Below are 26,248 nucleotides of genomic sequence, written 5' to 3'. Positions count from 1 at the left end.
CGTCTGGTTCTACAAGAATGAAGTCAACAGTCCCTGACCTTCAATACCCCCTGAAAGGAGTTCAGGGTGGAGATCAAGAATGAGGCATCCAGGGACTTACCTGGTGGCTCAGACAGTAAAGAAGGAGGCATCTGTGTTCCAGGAGAAAACTCGAAGAATAGGCCTTCAGATAGTAGATACTTCCAGGTGAAAATTTTTATGAACCCAAACTGGTATCTTCCCACCTTCAGAAAAGCACCAAAACCGTACTTTCTCCTGACTACCAGCAACCTACAGAAATGCTGCTTGACCATCTGAACACTTGGACCAAAATCATACAGATGCTGACCTCGCCCACGCCCCCCATTCCAGAGATGCTCCTCAGCGTTCAGAGGCTGTGTCCCAGGGTACAGTCCTCAGTGAGCTCCCAAACAAAACGAGACCATAGCTCACAAGTTGTGGCTTTTCACCAGTGGTCAGTCGTAACCTTCCGAAGGTCAGGGCATTCTAACTTTTAAGTGTGACCATCTCTGCTCCTCCCAGACCCCACCAACTAGTACATAGGCATTGGGCCCCCTCCCGTGGTCGGGTGCCTAAATCAGTATTAACTCCACATCCGCCCACCGGTGAACCGTGGAAACCCAGTGACAACCGTTTCCCTCTCCAGCTGCAGTTTAGAGGAGGAGGGGAGCGGACCCCCGAAGTAAACAGTGGAGCGGCCCCTAAAAGAAACGCCGCCAAAGCTGCCCCAAGTCCCCACCTTCGCAGGGCAGAGACCGAATGCCCGGGGTCGTCAGTGACCGCGCGCCCCGGCCCGCCAGCCCTCCGCCCGCAAGGAGCATGCGCGGCCCGCACGCGGAGGTCAGTTCAGGCAGCCCTCGGCCGCAGCCAACCGGGCGCCACTCGGCGGGACATTGTGACGCGCGGGCAGCGGCGCGGAGGGCGGCAGGGACGCGCGGGGCCGGAGGGCGGCGCGGGGACGGAGGGCGCGCACGCGCCGGAGCGCGCGCCCGTGGGCGGGCCCGACTCGCCGCTCGCACGCCCTTGGGCCCGGCCGGGCGCCCGCTCCGCCTTCCGCTTCCGACGCGCGGCCGCTGGAGCCGGTGTATGTGCGGCAATAACATGTCGGCTCCGCTGCCCGCCATCGTGCCTGCCGCCCGTAAGGCCACCGCCGCGGTGAGTGCGGGCGCGGGCGCGCGCCGGGGCGCCCGCGGGCCGGGGGGAGGGGGCGGGACGCCCGGCCGGTGGGTCGGGTGCGGTCGGGCGGGGGTGATAGGCGCCGCCTGGCCCGGCTATGTGCGGAGGGCGCGGGGTCACGGCGAACTGGAGGCTGTTTTCCCACCCTCGAGCTCCCATCCCCTTCCTGAGCCTCCGGCCCCGTGTACCCATTCTGAGCTCCTAGCCCAGATCCCCGTGTCCCCATCCTGAGCCCGTGCCCCGATCCCCTTGTACCCAATCCTGAGTCCCTAGTCCCGATCCACTTGTCCCCATCCTGAACCTCCAGCCCGAACCCCCATCCCATCCTGAGTCCCCCGCCCACATCCAGAGTCCCCTACCCGCGCCCCGGCCCCGGGACCTCCCTCCCCGCCCCCTCCCCGCCAGGCACCCCACTCCTAGGCCCCTATGTGAGCCGACGGCGCCCCAGCCCCAGGCAGCTCTGGAGCAGGTTTCTGCCTGTCTGTGGATGGGAAAGGCCTTAGCCCCCAGGAACAGGACTTTATTTTCGCACCTCACACCCCTCATCTCAGAGTTTGAAGGTTTAGTGTCGTTTTCGGTCAGGGGTGCCACTCCTTAGGAAACTTGTGCGTGAGGATCTCAAACTTTTACCCCGGGAAGCTCCTTTTTTGTGATGGAAAAATTCTACCGTGTAGGTGAGACTCTCACGGTCTGACCTGAAAGAGACAACTGTGTTCTGTAGAATGTGATCATTTACCCAGAAGCATGTCTAACTGGAACCTCAAGAAGTGCTAAAACCCCACGTAAGTTATCTGAGGAGCTGCAAAGAGAGAAGTTAAGTATTTTTGCCGCTTCAGCGAGGTCTGTGGAGATAATTAACTTGCTGAAGGCGGTGTTCTGTGACTCCTGGTATCCAGCTTAACCAGAGCCCGGGGCTGTGACATTCTGGTGGTTTCTTGGGGGTATTAATCAGTCATTGCTCTCTTCTCTTCTAGGTGATCTTCCTTCATGGATTGGGAGACACAGGGTAGGTACCATCCTTAGTACCCTGATGAACGAGGTCATGCACCCCTACACAAGCAAGAATTCACTGTTGAAGAACTCTAGGATTGTATAAAAAAGACTGCTAGTCATATTTCTTACACTTGGGTCATGAGATAGAATCCTTTCTTTTTTGATTCCCAGCCCCACCCCCTGCAGTTTCCCCCATCCTCTTAATTTGTCATGCATCAACTCGTGTTTCTGGAACATATTAAAACTGCAAACTCCTCCTTGAGTTGCCATGGGTACTGGATGCCAGAGTTGGGAGGTATGTTTGTAGAGCCTGCACTTGAGAACTTTGCGGAGGTGAAATTTCAGGGCAGCTTGAGAAGAACTGGTGGATTTTGTTTAGTGAGATACTAGCAATGTGAGTGTTCTGAGTGAAATCTTAGATGTTCTGTTCAAAAATCAGTTGAAGGGCAGAGGATGCAATTTAAAGATTTGTTCGGAGGCTTATCAGACACGTGGCTTTAGCCCTGTGGTTTATCTGTCACTCAGCTTTTCTCTGTATTGAGAGCTTTTTGGGGGGGAAGCTGGGGAGCTATGCCAGATCTTAGTTGCGGCGACCCGGGATCTTTGTTGCAGTGTGCAAGATCTTCCTTGCTGCATGAGGATCTAATTCCCTGAGCAGGGCTGGAACCCAGGCCCCCTGCATTAAGAGCTCAAAGTCAACCCCTGGACCACCAGAGAAGTCCTGAGGGGTTTTTAAAATTTAAATCCATGATTATCTGTTTGAAATGTCAGTCAAATTGTTGTTACAAAATTTTTGTTAAAAAATTACAAAATTGGAGGGAAAGTGAAACAAATAAATTTTGATAAAGGAGCCAAGACACTATTGAGTCTTTACAAGGAGGCACTGGGCTAGAATTAGATTAAGTCTTAAATCCTTTTAGGCCCCCCAAGTGGAGGTCCATGCCTTACATGGAGTTATGTATGGGAAGGGTTATAGGACTTTATGGTCAACACGTAGTTCTATGAAAAAGAAAGACTTGTTTTCCTATTTATTTATCCGTCTATCTATCTAATCCAGAGGTTTTTAGAGAAGCCCTGTTTTATTACCTGACAGACAGAGAGCATCTTGGTCCCCTGCAACTTTCCTAATAAAGAGCTTTGAGGCCTGAAGAATCAGGGCAAGAGAAAAAAGCTTCATTTGGAGGAAGGTTCTGTGTGGACCCCAGTGTAGCCAGATACTTTAGACAGAAGTTAAGAGTGAGATGGTGACGAAAATGACCACCGTGAGATTATAAAGGCTGAGAGCAGCTGTGACATCTTGACTAAGAGTGAAGTTTATATAAAAAAATTAGAGGTCTCAGTGGTGGGGTGGCACCAAAGAAAGCTGACATTTAACTGGTTGCATTAACACATGAGAAAATTCAGCAGCAGCCTATCTGACAAATGGTAATTCAGTGTTTAAGATAGTTTTTGGAGAACTGAGGTTCTTTTGTCAGGTTGACTTCAGGGTGAAGAGGATTAAGCAATTCAGTTTGTTGCTATAAAAATGGGCAGCTTTCTTTTTTTTTTTTGTTAAGGTTCTTTTTTGCAGGGCCAGCCAAGGTGTGCTGTCTTAACTTGGATCTAGCAGTCTATATCCTGTAGATTCCTCATGAAAAGTGTTTGGTGGTCAAATGAGATTGGGAGACCCTGTGTAATTCCATATTTTCTCAATTCCCATATGTCATTTTCCCCACATTTTATGTTTCTGAGATTGGTATTCATCTTTTTTTTTTTTTTTTTTTGGTATTCATCTTACATGTGTTTATTGTGGTGGTGATTTTTTTTTTTTATAAAAAGATTTTTTTCAGTGGTGCCACTTAGATTATATCTTAGTGTCAAGGGAATATGATATGGCTTATTCTCCCTTTGAAGCTTTACTGTGTGGGCACTAGCGTGTTTAAAGCTCTGAAAAGTTCTGCAAGAAACACATCTGACCACATGTTCCTCTGCATAACTTGTATAATAAAATGTGTTCGTCCACACTATATTGCCTGAGATCAGTTTTCCTTCCAAAATAAAGATAGCTTTTGTTATGATTATGGAAGTGTTACATTTGTCTTGTAAAAAAAAATTCAGATTCAAATATATTTGAGAAGAGAATGAAACCAGTTGAAATCCTACAACCCAAAAGATAAATACTTTTGAGAGTATTAAAAAAAAATTTTTTTTAAATACTTTTAAAGGTATAGAAGAGTTGCAAGAATAAAGGGGCTTCCCAGGTGACTCAGTGGTAACTGAGTGACTCAGTGGTGACTCAGTCAGGAGTCAGTGATTCCTGACTCCACCTACCAGGAGAGGAGACTGGTTCTGTCCCTGGTCTGAAAGATCCCCTGCAGGAGGAAATGGCTATCCACTCTAGTATGCTTGCTGGGATAATCCCATGGACAGAGAGGAGCCTTGTGGACTCCAGTCCATAGGGATGCAAAGAGTTGGACACGACTGCGTGAGCATATGCTAGAGTAAAACAGATTCCTCGATTCCTTCTACTCAGATTCACTGAGCTCTATCTAACATGTTACTGTGTTTGCCTAAACTTGGAAAAGTTGCCAGTACCATGATTCTTTACTTCCCAACTTTAGCACTTACCTCCTAAGCACGAGCAGTCTCCTGTATAACCACAGAACAGTATCTGATTCAGGAAGTTTAGCACTTCTTTAATGTTCTTATCGGTCTACCCTGTTACCTAACAGACCTTGGCAGCTGCCCCAGTAATGTCCTTTGTAGTAATCCTCTCCGCTTGCCCTTCGGTCCCTGCCGCACTGCCCTGAGCAGCTGCAACGCTCGAGTCTCTTTTAATCTGGGACAGTCCCTCTGCTCCTCTCTGGTGTTCTGGATGTTTACCTTTCTGCATGGATGGGACTGGTCCCCCGTTTAGGTTTGTGTGGCACTTCCTCACATGGCAGTTCAGCCCCGTTCATTGCTTCATGCTGGAAGCCAGATGGGGTCCTCTGTCCCGTTACTCATGCTGCCCCAGGCCACTCGGTGAAGGTGGTCTCTTCCACTGGGGCTTTGCCGCCGCTGTGTTTTCCCTGTGTGGTAAGCGCAAGTCATGGGGAGGTGCTTTTAGATGATGCAAATCGTACAGCGGACTTTGACCCAGGGCTTTTTCCACGGGTGATTCTCACTGGAGGCAGGTGTTACTGTGATGTGGTTCTCTAACTGCCACTCCCCTTGCATTTTTGGCTTGACCCTCCTCACTTCTGTCATGTGGACTCATAGAATCACTTAACAGATTACGTTCCATCATTATCTTTGTGTAAAATTTTAGCTGCTTCTATTAAAATAACTTCACATTTACATAAAAGTTACAGAAGTAGTATCCAGAGGTCCTTTTGCCCTTCACTCAGATTGCCCAGTTGTTAACATTTCTCATACATTCAAGAATAAAGTTGCAGGCTTGTTGCCTCATTACTCCACAGAGCTGCAGTGTGTTTTACAAGCAGAAGGCACGACCGTGTGACTACAGTATACCCATCGGTCAGGCTGTTCGTGTTGACCCGAAGCTCCCGTCAAACCCACCGTCCACAGTCACATCCCCCTGCTTTGACCAGCAGTGTCCTTTGTGGGTCCAGATCACAAGTGAGCTGGTCAGGTTGAGCTGTCAAATCTCCTGAGGCTCCTTCAATCTGGATCGGTCCATCTTCTTAGCTTTGGTGACCTGGACCCTTCTCCCTGACGAACCAGTTCCTGGGTGGGGTGGCCCTCAGTCTGGTTTATGTGACTTCTCACTGGGTTGATTTTTGTGCCTCTGATGATGATTTTATGTTTCACTACCTGGTTAAGATAGTGTCTACAAGTGTCTCCAGAATAAATTAGTATAATTGCACTTAAAAAGTATTTGGTGGGTAGATGCTATGATTTCATAAAAATGTCCATTTTTCACCTCTGTATTTAGCATCCATTAATGATTGCTGTCTGCATCTGTTATTGTGATGGTTGCCAAATAGTGATCTTCTAAAACATTCCTTCATTCTGTGTGTATTCACTGACAGTCTACAGTATCGGTTTCAGCCCTCTCTGTGTTTGCCTTTTCAGTGAGGTTTCTGTGTCCTTAACACTTTTGGGGAAGGTGGATTAAAATAGAGAAGTAGTTAACAGAAAAGCAGTTAACATTTATTTCAAAACCATTTTATCCAAAAAAGGCTTACGTTACTTTTATTTTACCCTTTAGTAGAGGTAATGGGGCTTCCCTGGTGGCTCAGTGGTAAAGAATCTGCCTGCAATGCAGGAGCCACAGGAGATGTGGGTTCGATCCCTGGGTCTGGAAGATCCCCTGGAGGAGGGCATGGCAACCCACTCGAGTATTCTTGCCTGGAGAATCCCATGGACAGAGGAGCCTGGCAGGCCACAGTCCATAGGGTCATAAAGAGCTGGACACAACCTAAGCAACTGAGCACACAGAGGTAACATGTAGAAAGTACCAGGTGTAATGTCAAGTGTGTAAGTAAGTAGGGAGCTGTGTGTTTGTAGTGTGATCCCACTCTTGTTAAATCTGTGTTTACCTCTCCAGTGATAGCATGCAGAACTTGGAAAAAATATGTAAAAAGATTAACTTTATTTCTGGCTGGAAGGATTTTGATGACGTTTATATTTTTCTAGTTTTTCTCTTATTCCATTTTGAACATGTGTCCACATTTGCACAAAGACCGAATGTTAGAGTTGTTTTATTTTTGATTGGTGTAGTAGCAAAAGAGAGATAGCAGACAGTTGCTTTACCCCTGTGAGAGTTTTTTCTTCATATAAAATGAATTATATCATCTGTCTTGGGTATTTTGGTAGGCATATGGTTGGGAGATTATAGAGCTTAAAAAAATACACTTTGTAGATTTGAAAGCCCACTGAAGTATATGAAAGAGAAAACACTGTTCTCTAGGAACCATTAGAGAGTTTCTCACGGTAAAGCTGAAATCACACGCTTTGGGTTATTTCTAGGTTGGCAATGATTTTTTAAGGGGTTAAAATTTACCCTTACAAATGTAAGTAACTATTTATTCTGTTACTAACTAACGGGACTAAAACAGTATCTAATGGCGTTACTTCTCCACCAGGCATGGATGGGCAGAAGCCTTTGCCGGAATCAGAAGCGCCCACATCAAATACATCTGCCCGCATGCGTAAGTGTTTCCAGTTTTCAGGCTTTTGATTTGGAATCCAGAGAAGAAGAAGCATGATAGCTTTACTTTTCCAGAAATGCGTTTGTATATGTTCAGCTTCAAACTAAAGATTAGTAAGTTCTTTAAAACATAAATGTGACCTGGTTACCTTGAATTTTTCTTCCTTTTTTTTTTTAATTGAGAAATTTAAAATAATGCTACTTTGGAGATCAATTGAACTCACAGCAGCCAGAAAAATTCCTGTAGATACACAGATACCTGTTAAGCTCTGAGGATATCCATGAGCTGTCTCTGAAGGGGATTTACCTGTCAGGTTTGTGACTACCTTGAAAACCCTTTCAAATTCCATCAATTAGAGACAGTATGATGCAGCACAAAGAGAACACATACTTTGGAGTCTGTTAGATTTGGCTTTGAATCCTGAAAATATTTGTAGGTGTCCAAAAGATACTAGTAAGTTTTGAGCAAATTCAGAAAGTCCCTGAGATGAGCAGGTCTTAGATCAGAGGGTGCTGAGGAGTGGTAGCCGTGGAGAAGCCGGTGGGATGAGACGAGTGCTGATGGGTCAGTAGTTCAGCCTCGGAAGTGGTCATAGCAGCAGAGTCGATAAATACGAAAGAGGAAGAGTATCTGAGACTAGGTAAGAAAAGGTTCCCTCCTCTTCTTATCCTGTAGCACAGGCTTCATCTTCTTCATCTTAACCGTTGTCAGCAACAGCCACATACTGTGGCCAGGGTTGCCGTGTGCTTCTTAATGACTCAGGCCAGAGGCAGAATTCTTGATGCTGTTGGAATTCCTGCTCTATTGTTACTGGCCCCCAGACTGAATTTGGTGTAAACCTATCTTTGAACCTAGGGAAGCAAGTTTATGTCCTCAAGGAAATTTGCTAAGATTTTGTGACATCTCAGGTGGACTTGTTTCTCAAGTAAGGAGCATGGTGGTGAGATGCAGTTAGAGTGTGTCTGTTCTCTCCTTTGGTACCTGGCTGCAGGCGGGTGGTCCGACATTGTCAGCACAGAACTGAGTTGGGTATAATGGACACTCAGGCAAAGCTTATGTTTCCCTTACTTATTTAGAGGTCTTGTAAGCAGGTAAGAACTAGAAAATCAGCACACATGTCATTGAGCCTATGGGAATCGACATCACCTTTTCTGTGCAGTAAATTGCTTGCATCCCTTGCCCCCTGCTTAGCCAGTCTCAGACATTTCCAGCCATGTTGGCCACTGTTTTCTTTCTCACGTCTGGTCTGAAAGCATCAAGTAAAGGTGTTGATAAAGAAAGATATTTGTTTGCCACTTTAGTCCATCCCAGTGGCTGCTTTTGTCTCAAGAACCATTTGGAGAGTGTGGAGCACAGAGTTGTACAGGTGTGCGTGCAGCTAAGCAGATCATCTGTTTAAAATTGCACACTGGATGTTGTGTGAGCCTCAAGTAATTATCTGCAACAGATGGTGTTGACTAGGTTCTGTGCTTTGGTGTATTATTCTTGTTTTTCTTTTTTCTTCCCCATGTAGGCCGGTTATGCCTGTAACATTAAATATGAACATGGCCATGCCATCATGGTAAGTAAGACTTCACTAATTTACTAACAACTTTTTACTTATACTTAGGGGGTTTTTTTGGTAAGTTTTTCTTTTTTTTGTTTTTGTTTAATCAAAATTGCTTTTGCATACATCAATTTTTAATGAACTATCTTTAAGTTGCAAAGTTCTAAAGTGAAATGGTTCTCATGACTTAGGTTCAGGGGTAAACTGAAGGAGCTGCGACAGCAGGTAGAGAAAGAGGAGTGAGTGGGTGGGTAGAAATGCTGCAGAGTGTCCCTCACCACTTGACACGCCTCTGCTGACTGCCGTGACCAGATGGGGCATCCACCTCCCACCTCGGCTTGGCAAGCTGGCGGGTGTGTGGGGAGACCACTTCCTGATGAGCCCTCTGGAGGTCTACAGGGTGCCAGGCGTTCCCTGTGTGCTTCACAGTCGCTCCTTTGTTCTCTGAGCCACGTCCAGGCCACGCGTTCCTCCTGCTGCTCTGAGAGCCCTGCCCTCAGGTCTGCTCAGAAATGACGACTCTGACCCCCGGGTCCTGTTTTCCTTTTTCCTCCAGCTCCTGCTGACGTCTTACCTTTCCGGTGACTTGGGGATCCAATGTCCGTGGCCCGTTCACAGCCTTGAGTGGCTGTTGCTTCCAGGACTCTTCTCTTCCCGCTGACCTTTTCCTCTCTCAGCCTCAGGCACCCACATCTCCCCTGGGCTCTGCCACCTGGAGCTGCCCCATCTCTGAAGGCACTTAGCTCAGACCTAACCAGCAGGCATACTTGTTCCTACTTGTTTGCTCCCCTGTCTCCACACTCCTGTTAGGACATCGTGGGGACTCCAGTGTGTTGCCACCTTATCCTCTGCTTGTCCCCACCCCTTCTAACCCACCTGAACGTTCATCTGTGTCTATGGGAGATTCCTTGGCGACTCTCACAGGTTCCTGCCCACGGTGGCCTCTGATTCTTCTCTCTTCCTTCTCTGATAGAATCCCTGTCTGACACCAAGACTTCCACCTCACATAGCTCCTGACCGTAGTCTGAACACATAGTGGACAGCGGGGCAGACCCAGATTCAGGGTCGAGTGGTGACAGGCTCTGCAGACTTTGGTGGAGGCGGCCCGAGGGCCTTGTGCAGCAGGCGTAGGCCTTGCGTGCGAGGTGCCACGCTGGTGCAGGGATCTCCAGCCAGTAGACTTAGGATGACTAGGAGGGAAGTGAGGAGATGGCTTCTATTCAGGTGTCTCAAGGGCTGAAGATTCCTCCCCATGTGTCAGGTTAGACTAGGTCATTCTGCAGGTATTTCTAACTTTAAATTATGTGACAGTGACTTTCTAATAGCATCTGCGTCTACTTAGTGCAAAAGGAACTCACAGGATGTCATATTCACACATTTAAGTTGACTGTTTGGCCTGCAGAGACAGTTGTTGTTATTTAGTCATTAAGTTGTATCTGACTCTTTGCAATTCCATAGACTGTAGCCCACCAGGGTCTCCTGTCCTTGGAATTCTCCAGGCAAGAATGCTGGAGTGGGGTACCATGCCCTTCTTCAGGGGATCTTCCTGATCCAGGGATCAAACCCACGTGTCCTGTGTCTCCTGCATTGGCATGTGGATTCTTTACCATCTGAGCTATCTGGGAAGCCCAGAAGCAGTTTAGTTTGAATTTAATGTTCTAGAGAATATTTCTGGTTAGCCTTTTTTCTCTGAAGTTATCATCTTCTTATCAAAGGTAGATATTCTTAGAATCAAACAATTCTTTTAGGACTTTGCTTTGTTTTCCAGGTTTGACATTATTGGGCTTTCGCCAGATTCACTGGAGGATGAAACTGGAATTAAACAGGCAGCAGAAAATGGTAAGTAAAGAAAGTTTTATAGTAGATTCGGTTGTTGTATTGCTGTTGATGAAAACTATGCAGCTGTCTAAACTCAGGTGGTGGCACTATGCCACTCTTTTCTGATCACTCTTACCTTGTTGGACTGTTAATTATGGTCCATGAAGATGAGGTGGATGGGGAAGAATGGCGTTTTATCAAACTTAAATGCTGTCAGATGCATCATTTTGCTTTCATTGATGTAGGCAAACAGAAAGTCACAGAATATCTCATAGTTGTGGCCAGTTAAATTTGGAAATTTTCATCTTACAAAGGTGAAACTCTTACATATATATATCAAAAGTGAAAGGAGATAAATTTGTAAAAAGGAGCAGTTATTCTCATAGTATTATAAAGAAAAATGGAATTATAGGGAGTTACCGAGTAATATAGTTAGTGATATGTGTTGAAATATTTTGCGGAAACAAAAGAATTCATCTGTTTCCCCCCCCCCCCCACATTATTTACTGGCTATAGGGATAATTAATACTGTGTTTGGGGTTTTTAAATAATAAGGTAAATTATTCAAGCACTGTAAATCACAACCCACGTAAAGTACTTAACTATCTACAATTTTAAAGTAACAGCTTTTAGGTACAAATGCCTGGGGTTCATTGGAGAGAAAGAACTATAGAATGTATATGAGCAGAATGGACCGTGGATAAAGGAATATTCATATCCCTCCACACTGATGAGAGAAAAAACTGCTTTATAGATCATGTGACAAATAACTGAACAGTTTAAGCAGTGCCTACAAAATTGAGTTCTTAAAAATACATCCTAATTTTGTATTTTAAAAGAGTGCTTCAAGTTTTTCACTTGTTTTGACCTTTAATACACTGATACAATTTAAATAGGAAAAAATTAATAATGGAAAAGCACATCAGTGGACTTATCTTTGAAAGTATTGGTAATTTAATTTTTGGTGATTTTATTTTTTTATGTTATTTTTAGTTAAAGCTTTGATAGATCAAGAGGTGAAGAACGGCATTCCTTCTAACAGAATTATTTTGGGAGGATTTTCTCAGGTAAGATAAAAGTTTGGGTGGTGTGTCATCGGTGTATTTGTCTAGAAGTCCTGATCCTTTTTTTATGGGAGTCCTGTTTTTAGAAGATGTTACAGAATATGATGTACTCCTTACCTTTAATGCTGAATTAAGTTTGATTGGACTGGGAAGTTCTTCTTTTCTAGTTTTCTCTCTCAGTGATAGGCTTCACTCTATAGATTACGACTTGAAAGTCAGTTTATTTAAGGAAATCAATTGGAGCCTGGAATGTGTTTTTCTTGAGTAACCACAGCGCACACGTAGCTGTATCTGTTAATAGTGTGTGCACCTCTAGATAAAACTGCTGAAACACGGGTATGCGGCCCTGTCCCAGGAGGAGATGACTGATGGGAAATAAGGTCAAAGAGAAAAATCCCTTCCTTCTTTTTCTCACAAATTCCCAGCGGTCGAGCCCCACGAACCCCCTGGAATCCGAGTCGGGTGGGATCAGAGTAGGGGCCCCGACAAAGGGGACCTAGTTGGGGGGCTGCTCCAGCCACTTGCTGACCACTCCTGATCTGTGCTGGTCCCAAGGTCGGGGGTGCTTCAGCCGCACCCTGTTTGAGGATCCCTCTGTGGTTTCCATTCTGGAGTAGATGGTTCTGGTGAGGGGAGCCAAGTCAGTCTTGGTGATGTCATTCTGTCCTCTTTTTTCTTGTCATGCAGAAAAGGTTTTAGATAAAAGTGTATGGTGTTTACTTTTGGCATCTTTCTTCTCTTCCTGTACTTTTTCTCCCACCTGCGGTACTTTTTCTACAGTTACAACATACTGGCATTTACATCTTCATTTCAGCTCATCACCTGTTTGCCATGTCACCCCCCACCCCCCAAACTGCCCTCACTGCCAATCTGTAAATTCTCCAAGGCAACAGTTTAGCGTCCAGACGACCTGAATTAGGGCAGTATCGGAATTATGGAATCATTTAGAAGTTAGAATTCAATGGAAACATAGGTTGTTGATATGATACAGTAAAAAGACGTGCTGTTGATGTGATATTTGTTGGAAGTCACGGGTAATGTACATTGTAGTGCACACACTGTGACATACATGTGGTTATAGGAATGAACACTTGGTTCAGACAGGAGTCTGCCAATGAGATTCGTTGATTAGAGCAGGCAGAAACTAAATCCTAACACCTTAGGCAAGAAAGAGTAAGTTACGAGTCTGGGGTCACATCCCAGAAGCCAGCGATGAGAATGAAGCCAGGCTCCCGGAGGCAGCTCGGCCTCAGGTGCTCTCCCCCTGCATCTGCCCGTCGGCCTCACTTGCCTCGCCATCTGTGGTTGGCCTCTGCTTCTTCTCGCTTTTCCCATTCTTGAGCTTACGTGTTACAGTTCCAGCCACACAGAGCTTGACAGTCACCGAATTTCTCAGATGAGAAAGGCTCTCATATCCTTGTGTGGCCCTGGAAGCTGTGGGCCAGAGTGAATGCAGGCTCCAGGCCTGGGCGGGGGGGTTGTGAGCTGCCGGCCAGTGCTCCCAAGGTGTCCCTCCAGACAGTCTTTATCATCCTGAATTCTTGTTTTGGAAAGTAATACCAGTTTAAGACCAGATTTGATTTTCTACCCAAGACTTTGCAAAGAGGATAGTGACTATAAATTGGACTAACCCTCAAGCATTGTCAGGGCAGCCATGAACTCTGCTGTTCAAACTGCATCTTGGCTGGTTGGGGCGTCACTGGAGTCTCATGACTGCCTTCAAGGTGGAGAGTCAAGTCCTGGAGGACGTGCTGCTGGGGGGTGCGTGTGTTTCTACCACTTTGCCTAATTTCATTAGATGTCAGCCATCCAGTGTGACTTTTTTTCTAACAGATGGTATTGATAACAGGAATCACCCCCACTGCTCTTGGCAGCAGATCCGCCCCACTGACTCTGCCTGTTGTCTCTCCAGGGAGGAGCTTTATCTCTGTACACGGCTCTGACCACACAGCAGAAGCTGGCCGGGGTCACCGCTCTCAGCTGCTGGCTGCCACTGCGGGCTTCGTTTCCACAGGTGCCTGACGCATGCGTGCAGCGGGGCATCGCTGAGCTCTGAGGTGGCAGATATTGTTGAGAACAGCCTCATATTAGCTTATTAGGACTTCCCTGGTGGCTCAGACGGTAAAGCGTCTGTCTACAATGCGGGAGACCTGGGTTTGATCCCTGGGTTGGGAAGATCCCCTGGAGAAGGAAATGGCAATCCACTCCAATACTATTGCCTGGGAAATTCCATGGACAGAGGAGCCTGGTAGGCTACAGTCCATGGGGTCACAAAGAGTCGGACACGACTGAGCGACAGGGCTATTGTAGTAATAAACTTAAATTTTTAGGGCGGTTTTAGGGTCACAACAAATTGAGCTGAAAGTACAGAAAGTATCTGTTTGCTTTGTGATGTATTTATTTAGACTTTATCTGCACACTACACTGCCTTTACTGTGGATTGCAGAAAATGGAAGAAATGAGTGAGTCCTTAAAACAAGAAAGAAAGAAGTCCCTGCTGGCATGAATTCTATATTTGATGTCTTTGGTACACTGTAAGATTTATATCAAAAATTAGGGCTATTTTTAATACATAGAAATAATGTTTTTGGAATGCTCAGTATGCTCACTGCTTAATAGCAGAATTTTGCCAGAGAATGTAGTTTTTAAATACTCAACATGTAAAGCAGTACATAGTACACATGAAGGATAAGGATATTTTCAAATTCATCTTTAAATCTAGTGTTTTCTTTTTTCCTTGTCACTATATAGTAACTCTTTGGTGTCTCACACATAGTGTTGTTTATTAACCTTCTTATTTAAATCAAGTAAGAGCTGAGAAGAACATGATTCAGCTAAAACATACTGAGTCCAGACACTGGACATATGACTAGGATACAATGTGCTTTGAGGAACTGATTCATTAGGAGAACATTTAATACAAGCAGGGTGATCCTATGTCCTTTAAATGAAGAGGTGGAGGGCACAGGGATGGAGGGAGTTTCATTTCTGTGGCCAGATGTCACCTGTGATGTAAGAACATGCTGTATGATACATGCCTGTTCTCTGGTTGTACGTGCCTGACACAGTGCGCCACCCCTTTGAGTGAATAACACAGTTCTGTCGTGTTGTCTGCAGGGCCCTATCGGTGGCGTGAATAGAGACATTTCTATTCTTCAGTGCCATGGGGACCTGGATCCTCTAGTCCCCCTGATGTTCGGTTCTCTCACTGCTGAGAAGCTGAAGACATTGGTGAATCCAGCCAATGTGACCTTCAGAACCTACGCAGGCATGATGCACAGTTCATGTCAACAGGTAAACGACAGGAAGCAGCAATGACAGGCATACCTCTGCAACTTTTTGCATGTGATATTTTTAGGATAAATAACATTTGATGGCTTGGGGGTTTAAAAGAAGTTAATGAATGAATTCACATTGAACCATAGGTTAGTAGGACTTAGATCAAAGTTTATTTCCTTTAATTCAACATTCATTCATCAACTTCCCACTTGCAAACATTGTATGTAATTCAAGGACAAAAAACATTCCTTTATTAAAATCTAAAGTGCTGCTGCTGCTAAGTCGCTTCAGTCGTGTCCGACTCTGTGCGACCCCATAGACGGCAGCCCACCAGGCTCCCCCGTCCCTGGGATTCTCCAGGCAAGAACATTGGAGTGGGTTGCCATTTCCTTCTCCAATGCATGAAAGTGAAAAGTGAAAGTGAAGTCGCTTAGTTGTGTCCGACTCCTAGCGACCCCATGGACTTCAGCCCACCAGGCTCCTCCATCCATTGGATTTTCCAGGCAAGAGTACTGGAGTGGGTTGCCATTGCCTTCTCCGAAAATCTAAAGTAGATTAACTCAAACGAGAATTTTTAATAGGGGAGAAGGGTATATATCCAAGTGACTATATAGCGAGCAGACTGTGATGTATGTTACGTTAGAAGTTTTTTAAAAGTTCTCTGAAAACCTGAGAAGGGTGATTGCTTGTTAAGAATGAAGGATGTCAGGATAGGTTCAGAGGCTCTAAAAACTAAAAACTGACTGCTCAGCACCAAGGCAGTCCAAGTTAACATTGTTTGCACCTGTCAGCCTGGCTAAATCATGTGCTTTAAGGGCAGAGAAGGCAAGTAGTAAGATTTATCCAGAAGGATGGGGGACGTAGGACTCTAGGTGTGACTGAGAAGGCAGTTGAACCCCTGATGATGTATCAGATTTGGCAAGGCCGGCAGCCAGATCCCAGGAGGGAGGGGCTGCAGGTCCAAACCAGTGGTCCTCACAGCAGGCATCCCGTCACAGGTGCCCCAAGGTTAGCACACACACACCCAAGCCAGGACTGCAAACACAGTACCTCTGGGTCAGCACACTGAAGACTCGGGGGTGCACCTGGGCACCAGTGTTTGTGTGGAGGGGACCTGTGCACCAAATGGGAGGACAGTGGATGGACAGCTTGGGGCACAAAGTTCGAGGCGGTGGGGCTGGAGGAGGGGGCATCGCAGGGACCTTTGGGACCACAGAGGATGTACAATAGGCTGGAGGTGATACTGGTGAAGGGTCTCTGTGTGCTGGGGTGTGGACCTGTGAGGTCAGACACCAGGGGTAACAGCAGGGAGCCTGTTCTGGGGCAGTGATAAGGTGGAGCTACAGGCAGGAGGCATGGAGCCATGTCCTCGGGGATGGGCTCGCTTCCACGGCTCTCCAGGCCTGTTTTGGGCACCTGCCCTCCCTCCTTCAGGTGGCTGGTTGTGTGTGATTCCTCATGAAGGCACAGCGTGTTTGGTGCTGCTGGTATAGCGTCATTGTTTTAGTGGGGGTGTGTTAGAAGCTGGGCACTGACGCTTAGTTGACAATAGTTGTGTGTGTGTACCATGTCTTCTCCAGGTGGTTATTGTCACTTCTCAACCGCCCTTCCCCCTGACCCCCAGTGGAACAAAGTGCATACCATTTTCCTGGGACTTCATAACACCAGAGCAGTCATTGAATGTATTAATACAATCATCACTATCATCGTAGGAAGTATTCCCAGATTTCTGTTGGTGCTTCATTTCTCTGTCACCACTTTTATGTAATTGTAGTAAAACTGTGGTTTCACCTTATCTGTGCACACCATGGATTTAGTTAGCGGAATTTAGTGGGGATTTCATTTCTGATTTGTGTAACTGCTTATCAGACCTCTTTATTCCAAACAGGAAATGATGGACATCAAGCAGTTCATTGATAAGCTCCTACCTCCTGTTGACTGACGCCACCAAGAGGCCTTGTGTAGAAGTGCACACCAGCATCGTCCAGTGGAGCACACACTTCTTCCTGTGCCCGACCTTGAAACCTCTAATGTTTGCAGTGTTAAAACGTTTTGCAAATATACACCAATGACACAGACTAAATAAATCTCCTCGTGGGAAATGTATGATCTTTGACATTTCTCTATATGTATTTGTATGATATGATCCAGGATATACTAGTATTAAAATAGATGAAGCAGCTAGCTTCTTTCTCCCAAATGTAATTCAGCAAAATCATAAAATACTGCAACCGGACTTTTTTTTACTACATCACTTGAAAATTACTAGTATGCTTAATGAAACCTTGTTCAGGTGTAAATGAGCAGTTAAGACATAAAGGGTTTATACGTGCTGTGACTTAGGACTATGGACACATCCCTAAATTACATAGTCACCATTGCAGTATCCGTATTTTTATATGTGTTCTTATATACTTAATGATTATAATATTAAGAATGAGGTGTTATTACAATATTCCTTATAAGAGGGATAATGCTTCTAAGTGTCCATAAAGAGTAATATTGCTCTCTAGAATTAATGGCCCTTTTATTTTGGGGACCAGGTTTTTCTTTGCTGAATATAATTTCTGTTCTATTTAATATTCTTTTCTCCTCTCTAGAAATATGTTCTTTCTTCTTTTTATCCTTCATAAAAGACCAAATATTGCCTCCTTGCCATGGACACCCACAGTCAATATATGCTGTAATTTGACATTCTGAATCACAGACTTGGTGGAGTAAAAATGTATTGATACTTATAGAAAGAAACCTGACATCCCTTCAGAGTTTGTACACTACTTCCTAAACTGGAGTTTAGTCCACATTTTGGACCTGCAGAGTTACTAGAATCTTCAGTGCAGGTAATGAAAATAATTCTGTGGTTGTATTTTCTGTAATTAACTGAAAAGAATAGTTCATATTCTAGTATGTTCTGGAATATTTAAAACAGATCTTAAAAACTGTAATCTCAAAGATGATTTGCTCTGAGGTGATTCTCCTCATAGCATAGAATTTACTTATTCTGCACATATGTTTGAAACCGACTGCTGTAGGAAATGAACAATCCTTTCAAAAATTTTGCTTTACTCTTCTCTGCCAACAGACTCATTTAAAATTCTCACTGTAGTCAAATGATCTTTTTAAGTTAGCTTTTGTGCAAATGTAAAAATAGCAATTATTTGATTTTAAATAATCAGATTTTTCAAATTATTGGTTAAAATTACTTGAAAATAAATTTATGGGTAACAAAAGTTAGTCAGAACTCAATACATGTGGTGTAGTTACCACACAGTTTAATACATACCAAAAATGTACACTTGATATTTCTGAACTGGTCATTTTTCTGCTGTATTCCAGCTGACTAGGACAGTGTTAGGATGGCATCTTCATAAATGGGTGCTATTTGATGATGGAAATGACTTGGTATGGACTACACAGAGCATGTGAATAATGAAGCCATATGTTTATGTCTGGATTCACAGTTTTTAAACAATCATTTACTAAGTCATTTTGCTTTACCTTAAGAATATAAACTGTTGTTTCACTGACACAAATCAGCAAGATCTAACTTATGGCAAGAAATATTCCATTGAAATGCTGTGCTGTAACGTGGGAAAATGTAAATCTTTTTCACGGTTTCTATCAATGTGAAATAAAATTGAATTCTGACTTTGCTGTGACTGGCTCTTTGGAATATCTTTGACTTTTGAATTTGCCTTGGAATGGCTGTACGGAAAAGGAGGAAGACAATGATGCAGTCACAGGAACATAGGTGGAGAGAGCAGATTGATGGTGGAGTGGAGTCAAGTGGGAGCCAGTGTTAATGCGCTAAAAAAATCTCCAGTTTGATCTTAAGGGTTCCTGGCTTACTGAAGTTTTCTGTGGTGTCTCCTTCTGTCTTCTCCTTTCAAATAGTTTAACGGGATTTTAAAATTAGTGTCATAAATCAGTTATCCAAGTGGTTTTTTTCTCCTTTTATTTCACTGCTGATTTCTTTCTTTTTCCCTGTAAAGGAATCCTGTCTGCCTTTTAAACAGTCCTTTGGCTTTTGATTTTGAATCAAGTGACCAGCTCACCTTTTTGTGAGGCTGCTTGTTCCATTTGAGGGTGGCCTTCCTGCTTAAGAGAGTTCTGTGCTGAAATCTTGTCTCCAGCTTTAGCTCTTTCTTAGATTTATCCTCCACAGCAGCGGCTTAATTCATGTGATAACCTTTGATTTCACCATCCTTTTGAAACTCTTGGTTCAAAAATAGATGTGGTCCAAGCATGGTTTTAAGTCTATCTACAGATAACAACAGTGTCTTACTAAAACTTAAGTACTTAATCCATTCCAGGTAGGCACTGTACTAGGCATTTTATATCCTTTACTCATATAGTCCTCACATCAACCTTATCTTCATTTTCCAGAAGAGGAAATATACTTGGAGAGATGAAGTGTTTGCCCATGGTCCCAGAGTTGATATATGTAGAAGCCAGGGTTCAAAATGATGTGTTTTTCTTACCCTGTAGTCCCCTGCCATGTTCTGTGCCCCAGGGACGTAATTTAAATGCTTCTAAACATTAAAAATGCAAACTTGCAGAAGCACAACATAAACACTTAAGTGAGAAATCTTCATGGAGAAGGATTATTTATGATGGTATTTATGATGGGGTAAAATACCTGAAACAACCGCATGTGGAATAAAAGTGGCCCAGCTAAATAAATTACTCTTCACCTGTACAATGGATTGTTACACAGCTGTTAAAACAAAAAGAATTAATTCGGGAAAGACTCAGAATACATTACTGATGAAGAAATGTGAAACACAAAGGGGTGGAGAAAATAACACCCATATATTTCACTTGGCTAGGATTTGCATGAAAAAAAAGAAACCCATCTGTGAGAAGGATGTGAAGAATCTGATAAAACAGGTTACACAGCATGACTGGGGCAGGGATGAAGCCGGTAAGGACAGGAGGGGGAGCAGGCCAGGCTTGGATATACTTTATTCTTCAGATTTTTTTTATTGTGGTTAAATATAACAAAATTTACCATTTAAACCACTTTCAAAGTATACAGTTCAGTAGCGTGTGCAACCATCACCACCGTGCTTCCCAAACTGAAACCCCACACTCTTTGAGTTTGAATTGTAATAATATGACCTACAAAAAATACTCAAATAGATGAGTTAAAATGCATATTAAACACAGAAGACTTGTACGCATGAAACTGTGTATGAAAGAAACTCATTAGAAGAAATTCGAGGGACCAAAAGGAAGGGTGAGAGACTAGAAAAGCAAAATGAAGAGGTCCAACCTAAAGTTTCATGGAAGTTGCGGAGCACAGAATGGCAGAGAAGCAACACTTGAAGATAAAATGACTTGACATTTTTCCAGACTTCAGGAAAGGTGAGAAATCTTAGATTCAGGAAGCAATATGAGTTACTAACAGAAGAAACAAAACTAAGGCTCTAGGGTCTTCCCTTGTGGTCCAGTGGTTAAGAATCCACCTTTCAATGCAGGGGATGTGGGTTCCATCCCTGGGCAGGGAGCTGAGATCCCACATGACACGCGGCCTGACTGAGTGCCACAACCAAGACCCAATGGAGCGAAAAAAGAAAAAAAATGAATTAAAAAAAACCCCAAAGTCTCTAAAGAGACATTTCATGGTGAGGAGCAAAACTGAATACCATAGAAAAAGGTTCCTTTTTTTTTTAGAAAAAGATCTTAACAGCAAACAGAGCCTACTTGAAGAGCTGCACATCACACTTAACAAAAACACCACCAGAGGTCAGAGGATAAAGGAATAACGTAAAAGTGGAAGAGAAAGAATAACTGATAAACTTAGAGGTGAACTCATTTTGAAGTGAGGGCAAAAGAAAACCACTTTGATACAGAAAGTTTATGAGAAAAAAGAACACTGAAAGAACCATGTTCTTTCAGAAGAAAAAAATGAATTAGAGGAAAGGAGAGATGCAAAGAATGGGCAGAGTGATAAACATCTGGGTAACTCAACAAGCAATGGCTGCATGAATCTAACTAACTTGGGAGCTGAAACAGTTAAAAATGACCTATAAGTCAAGGAACGAGCAAGGAACATGTGAAAACCAAAATTAAAAATACAATACTATTTACCATTGCCCCAAAGAAGAAAGAATACCTAGGTGTATACCTAAGTAGGAATCAATGATGAAAAGATAATTTTAAAACTAAAATGAAATAAAGAGAAAGGGGCATGGTTCAAATTACTCTTTCGCCCAAAAACCTGAGCTAGAACAATACCTGACATCCTAGTATAGAGGAAACTTTTATGTGGTGAGTTTTGATTAGTGATGGTTAAATTGGGTGTGGGCTATGTCTGCAAACTGCACGAGATGGTAGTCCAGGGTATTAACTGCGCAAAGATCTACGGAAGGAGCCTACACTCTCCAGTATTGATTATTTCGATTTTCTACCTCGGTTTTGGGTTGTTAGTCATAACTTTTTACATTTCAACTTCCTCACTTATCTTCAGAGCAGGTGAGACGCCTTCATCAATTTCCTTGATGAGAACGTTACTGTCAACGATTATTCTACTATATTCAAGGTACAACGTCCAACATTCCGAGTCAGGAAACAAACAAGATTGGGTCCCCGTCCTCACGGCGTTTACAAACGACTTCAAAGAGTAAACTCTTACAACGGCCACATCCTTATGATACAACGATCTATTGAGGGGGATGGAGAATCCAATTTCCAGGCAGCGGTCGACGGCGGGGAAAATGCTGGGGTTCTCACCACGTTCCATCCTCCAAAGCCGCCGGGGCTGGGGGACCCCGGGCGGGGTGGGGGGGTCTCTGCGGGCGCCACGGCTAGTGGACGGGAGACCAGCAGACCTGGCGTGCCAGGCACCAGGGGACCGCGGTGGGAAGGGATGGGGCGGGGCCGCAGGGCGCGCGCGCGAAGCCTGGCGGCGCAGCCCGCCCACTTTCACGACAGCCGGCGAAGACTTGCAGCCTGGCGGGCCTGTAGCCCAGCTGGTCTCTGTCGATTGGTGACGCCTGCTCGGCGCGCGCCACTCGATTGGCTCTGCCTGCGGGGGAGGAGCGCCACCGCCTCTGCCCACCGCCGCCGCCGCCGCCGCCGCCGCCGCCGCGGGCTCGGTCGGTGAGGAAGCGCCTGGGCACGGCCTGCTGAGGCGCCTAGCAGACGCCTGGGCTGGCCCGCCGCCCGCCAGCTTCGCGCACTTCCCGTCCCACACGGCCGGGAGCGGGGCAGGCCCGCCGGAGCCATGGAGGACGAGGTGATCCGCATTGCCAAGAAGATGGACAAGATGGTGCAGAAGAAGAACGCGGTGAGCGCGGCGGGCGGCGCGGGCCGGAGCGAGGCCGGGCGGCGGGCGGGGACCGGACGCGGGAGCCCGGCGGCCTGGTGGGGCTCGCGGCCCGCGTCGCCCGCCCTCCCTGTGCGACGCCGGCGAGGCCTCGTCCTGGGGCGGGGACCCGCAAGGGAGTCCTGGCCCGCGTCCTGGGGAGAAAGTCCCGGGGGAGGGGTCCTGTCCCGCGTCCTTGGTAGGGGAGGCCTGGGGGGCGAGTTCTGTCCCACGTCGCGGGGAGGGGGTCCCGGGGCGGGAGTCCTAACCTGCGTCCTTGGGAAGGGGTCTTGGGAGCGGTGTCGTGTCCCGCATCACGGAGAGGGGGATCCTGGGGAGGTGTCTTGTCCCGCATCCTGGGGAGGGGTCCCGCGGCGGGAGTCCTATCCCACGTTCTTGGGAGAGGGTTCTGGTGGAGTGGGGTTTTCCTGTCCTACATCTTGGGGAGGGGGTCACGGGACGGGAGTCCTATCCCGCGTCCTTGAGAGGGGTCTTGGGAGGGGTGTCCTGTCCCGCATCGCGGGGAAGGGGCCCTGGGTGGGGTCCTGGGGGGTGTCCTGTCCCACGTCCCGGGGAGGGGGTCCCGGGGCAGGAGTCCTATCCCGTGTTCTTGGCAGAGGGTTCTGGTAGCGGAGGGTGCCCTGTCCCACATCCCGGGCACAGGATTTCGGGGGTGGGGGGCTCCATCCCGCGGCCGAGGGCCCGCTCTGAGCGCCGAGGCCCCTGGGGCCGGTGCAGCCGGTTGAACTTCATCGAGGCGTTTTCACTATAAACTTGACCGTGGCCGAGCCTCGCTGGCTTAGCCCAAGAGTACAGACAACCCTCGCCGTTTGAAAAAATCCGTTCTCGTTTTCCGGGCTCGTTGGCTAAAAACGAGAAAACTTAGAACAGCGGTTTGTCATCTGTTTTAGACACAAAGCTGATAAAGCAAAACGTGAAATTCCAGGATCATTTTTTTTTTTTTTGAAAAGGGCTAAACATGCCCTGGATTATCTCAACTGTCCTCCATGTTTGTTTAGCAATTAAAAAGGTAAACGATGCCAGTGTGTTTGGCAAGCTGCTAAACTTTTTTTTAAGTGGATCTTCTTAGGCAGTAGAGTATAGAAGGGCTGTGTCTAAGGCACACACCCTGACGAGAGTGTGCTGCTTGGCGGGTTTGCACAAGTGTCGTGGCTGGGCCTCTCTGGGCGCTTTACTGTTGATGCCAGCAGCGTTTTCTGTCACTGATAACATGCTTATGTGGATGTGTTCTCTTGTGGTTTGTATGAGATGTCCCAGTTTCTGCATTTCTGTCCAACCTGCCTCTGCCACGTTCAGTCCCTTGCTTCAGAGCTGTCTGTTGTTCAGTCGCTCAGTCGTGTCTGCTCTTTGCAATCCCATGGACTTCAGCATGCCAGGCTTCCCTGTCCTTCACTGCAAAGCCGTCTTTTTTTCAGCTAAACTGAATTCTCAAACTAACTGGAGAGAGGAAAGGGGTGCTCTGGTTTGTATCGCACTTTAGAGAAAGCACTTTACAAAGCATCTGTGCAGCGGCATTTTGGGACTCCAGACACTGCTGTGCTGCATCCATTTTACAGAGTAAGAAACCAAGTCAGGTCAAGTAGTTCCCCAGCTTCCATGAAGTGTCCACCGGATTAAGCCAGGAGCTGAGTGTTCTGCTAGTCTGCATGCCAAAGCAGGAAGCAACCTTAAACACCGAATTCTTCAGGCTTCAAACTTAGTCTCTTCCTCTTTTCCTTTCACAGGTGCATTGCCTAGCATGTGATTTCATAGCCTGTTAATCTGCATTTGCAATTTTGGACTTTTAAAGTATTTCCTGTTTGTTTTCTGTTCTAGACAGTTGCTTTTGCTATTTGTTTTTTCTGTTGATACAGGCCATTCATTGCCTGATGCAAGTGATGAATTCTGGATATTTCATTGGCTGAACATTTCTGTTATTTTGCTTAAATTGGCAAGTTTTTTTCTCTGTCTAGGGAACCCTCAGTTCAGTTCAGTTGCTCAGTCATGTCCGACTCTTTGCAACCCCATGAATCGCAGCACGCCAGGCCTCCCTGTCCATCACCAACTCCCAGAGTTCACTCAGACTCACATCCATCGAGTCGGTGATGCCATCCAGCCATCTCATCCTCTGTCGTCCCCTTCTCCTCCTGCCCCCAATCCCTCCCAGCATCATGGTCTTTTCCAATGAGTCAGCTCTTCGCATCAGGTGGCCAAAGTATGGGACTTTCAGCTTCAGCATCAGTCCTTCAAATAGGGAACGCTAGACTCCCACAATAGAAGCGTAACCTAGGGGAAAAGGCTGTTAGTTAGATAATTTTTTTCTCTAACTTGGGCTATAATGTATCCTTTAATCATCTAGTGATGCTTGTGTTTGTTTCCTTGTAATAAATGTTTCCTAAAAATGAGGAATTTCCTAGTGAGCAAGTATTGAGAAGACGAGTTTATGCTTATCTGCAGTTCTCAAATTATAAAGACATAATGCGTCAACAGGAGAATGAGAAGTACCACAAATAAGCCTCGTCTCATTTTTCTTCTCAAATCTTCTATTTTTCTAGTAGTACAAAACTTTACCAATATAAAAGCTTGCTTCCCCCCGCCCCCAGCTCCCCGCCAAAGAAAGGTAAAATTGACTGGCTCTTTTACTTTTTTCCTTCTCTCTTTTCCTGTCTGTGTTACAGAAATTCAGATAGGCAGATGAAATAGAGAAAGGGAAACGGTATAAATGACTCTCCCTCCCGGCCCACCAGCAGCCCATGAAAGCTTTTTAAGTTGTTCAGTAATTTAACAGAAGCTGTTCTGGGGAATTGTAGTATTATGATAGATTTGTTTCTCTTTTTCGTGTGTGTGGCTTCCAGATTTTCTCTACAAGCTATTTTTTATATTGTTTTTATACTATGAAAAAGTGAACTTTGCTGAAAAAATAATAGTTGTCCTCTGAATTGAAGTTTAAGTGCCATTGTTAGATAGTGCTTTACTATCATAAGTACAAATCATAGGTGTCACTTTTAAGTAATAATAAAAACAGCTTCCATTTATTGAGCTATTACTCTGAGCTAGGAATTCTTCTCAGTACCTACCTTATCTGATTTATTCCTTAGACAGTTTATTAGGCTAAGCCTTAATCTCTAGTCTAAAAATGAGGAAATTGGGCTTCCCTGTCGGTTCAGTGGCTAAGACTCCATGAGTTTGATCCCTTTGAGGGATCTAAGATCCTACATGCCATGCAGTTCAGCCAAAAAATAAATAAATAAAAATATATTTAAAAAAAATAAAAATGAGGAAATATTTAGGCTCTTGAGTGAATTCTCAAGTCTAATAGCTACCGAGTGGCCAAATGAAGATATGAATCTGAATCTGTTTTTCGTCAAAGCCAGTACCACTCTGTTCAAGCATCTACCCCTCCAAGCATCTCTCTAGAAGATCTGGGTCTTGAACCTTGTCTGGGTACATTGGGCAACCAGGGTGTTGCTGTTGTGGGGCAGACAGGTTTCTCTAAATATACCCACAATATCCTGACCCTGGTGCTGCCCAGAATGTTGCCCTGTCTGTGCACTTGATCTTAAACAGGGCGCACCTGGAGGCCATGATGAATCACGTGAATTAGTTCTAAATTTTCAGATATTAGCAGTTTTTTACATAGATTTTCTTTTTCTTGCCATTTTTACTAAATGTCAGTAAGCAAGTCTGTCTCCTAATCTTGGTTCAAATTCTGACTCTTCTGAACTTTAGCTGTTAGGGTCTGAAATGTTTTTTTGGTAGTAAATTGGATACAATTTAGTAAAGATTAGATGAATATAAAACTCTTGGCAGTGCCTAGAATATGAAGGACTGATGCTGAAACTAAAACTGGAATACTTTGGCCACCTGATGCGAAGAGCTGACTCATTGGAAAAGACCCTGATGCTGGGAAAAATTGAAGGTGGGAGAA

At 45.2% G+C, this 26,248-nt stretch overlaps 2 protein-coding genes across 9 annotated transcripts in view; both read left to right on the top strand.

The window, feature by feature from the left end:
* Positions 1-759: 759 nt before the first annotated feature.
* LYPLA1 (lysophospholipase 1) lies at positions 760-18,670 on the top strand. 5 transcript variants are annotated; one of them, XM_061438754.1, is made up of 10 exons: positions 1,069-1,155; positions 1,851-1,958; positions 2,151-2,182; positions 7,239-7,304; positions 8,818-8,865; positions 10,619-10,689; positions 11,662-11,735; positions 13,645-13,746; positions 14,850-15,026; positions 16,900-18,670. In XM_061438754.1, exons 5-10 carry the CDS (start codon positions 8,825-8,827, stop codon positions 16,951-16,953), a joined length of 519 nt encoding a protein of 172 aa, XP_061294738.1. In that variant the 5' UTR covers positions 1,069-1,155; positions 1,851-1,958; positions 2,151-2,182; positions 7,239-7,304; positions 8,818-8,824; the 3' UTR covers positions 16,954-18,670. The 5 variants fall into 5 exon arrangements, with proteins under 5 accessions (XP_061294736.1, XP_061294735.1, XP_061294734.1 ...); XM_061438750.1 differs by lacking the exon at positions 1,851-1,958 and having other exon boundaries at positions 919-1,155; XM_061438751.1 differs by lacking the exons at positions 1,851-1,958; positions 13,645-13,746 and having other exon boundaries at positions 918-1,155.
* A 3,360-nt stretch (positions 18,671-22,030) lies between these two features.
* The window catches only part of TCEA1 (transcription elongation factor A1), a 29,003-nt gene continuing 24,785 nt past the window's right edge, over positions 22,031-26,248 (top strand). Inside the window, exon 1 of one of the 4 annotated variants that reach the window (XM_061438758.1) lies at positions 22,031-22,302. In XM_061438758.1, the coding sequence (XP_061294742.1) occupies positions 22,240-22,302 (63 nt within the window). In that variant the 5' untranslated portion in view covers positions 22,031-22,239. The remainder of the gene's footprint in view (positions 22,303-26,248) is intronic. The other 3 variants (XM_061438757.1, XM_061438756.1, XM_061438759.1) reach the window with 3 other exon arrangements.

The sequence above is a fragment of the Bos javanicus genome, chromosome 14, assembly GCF_032452875.1.
Source record: "Bos javanicus breed banteng chromosome 14, ARS-OSU_banteng_1.0, whole genome shotgun sequence".
Lineage (NCBI taxonomy): Eukaryota > Metazoa > Chordata > Mammalia > Artiodactyla > Bovidae > Bos > Bos javanicus.
This window is presented reverse-complemented; position numbering and strand designations above follow the sequence as displayed.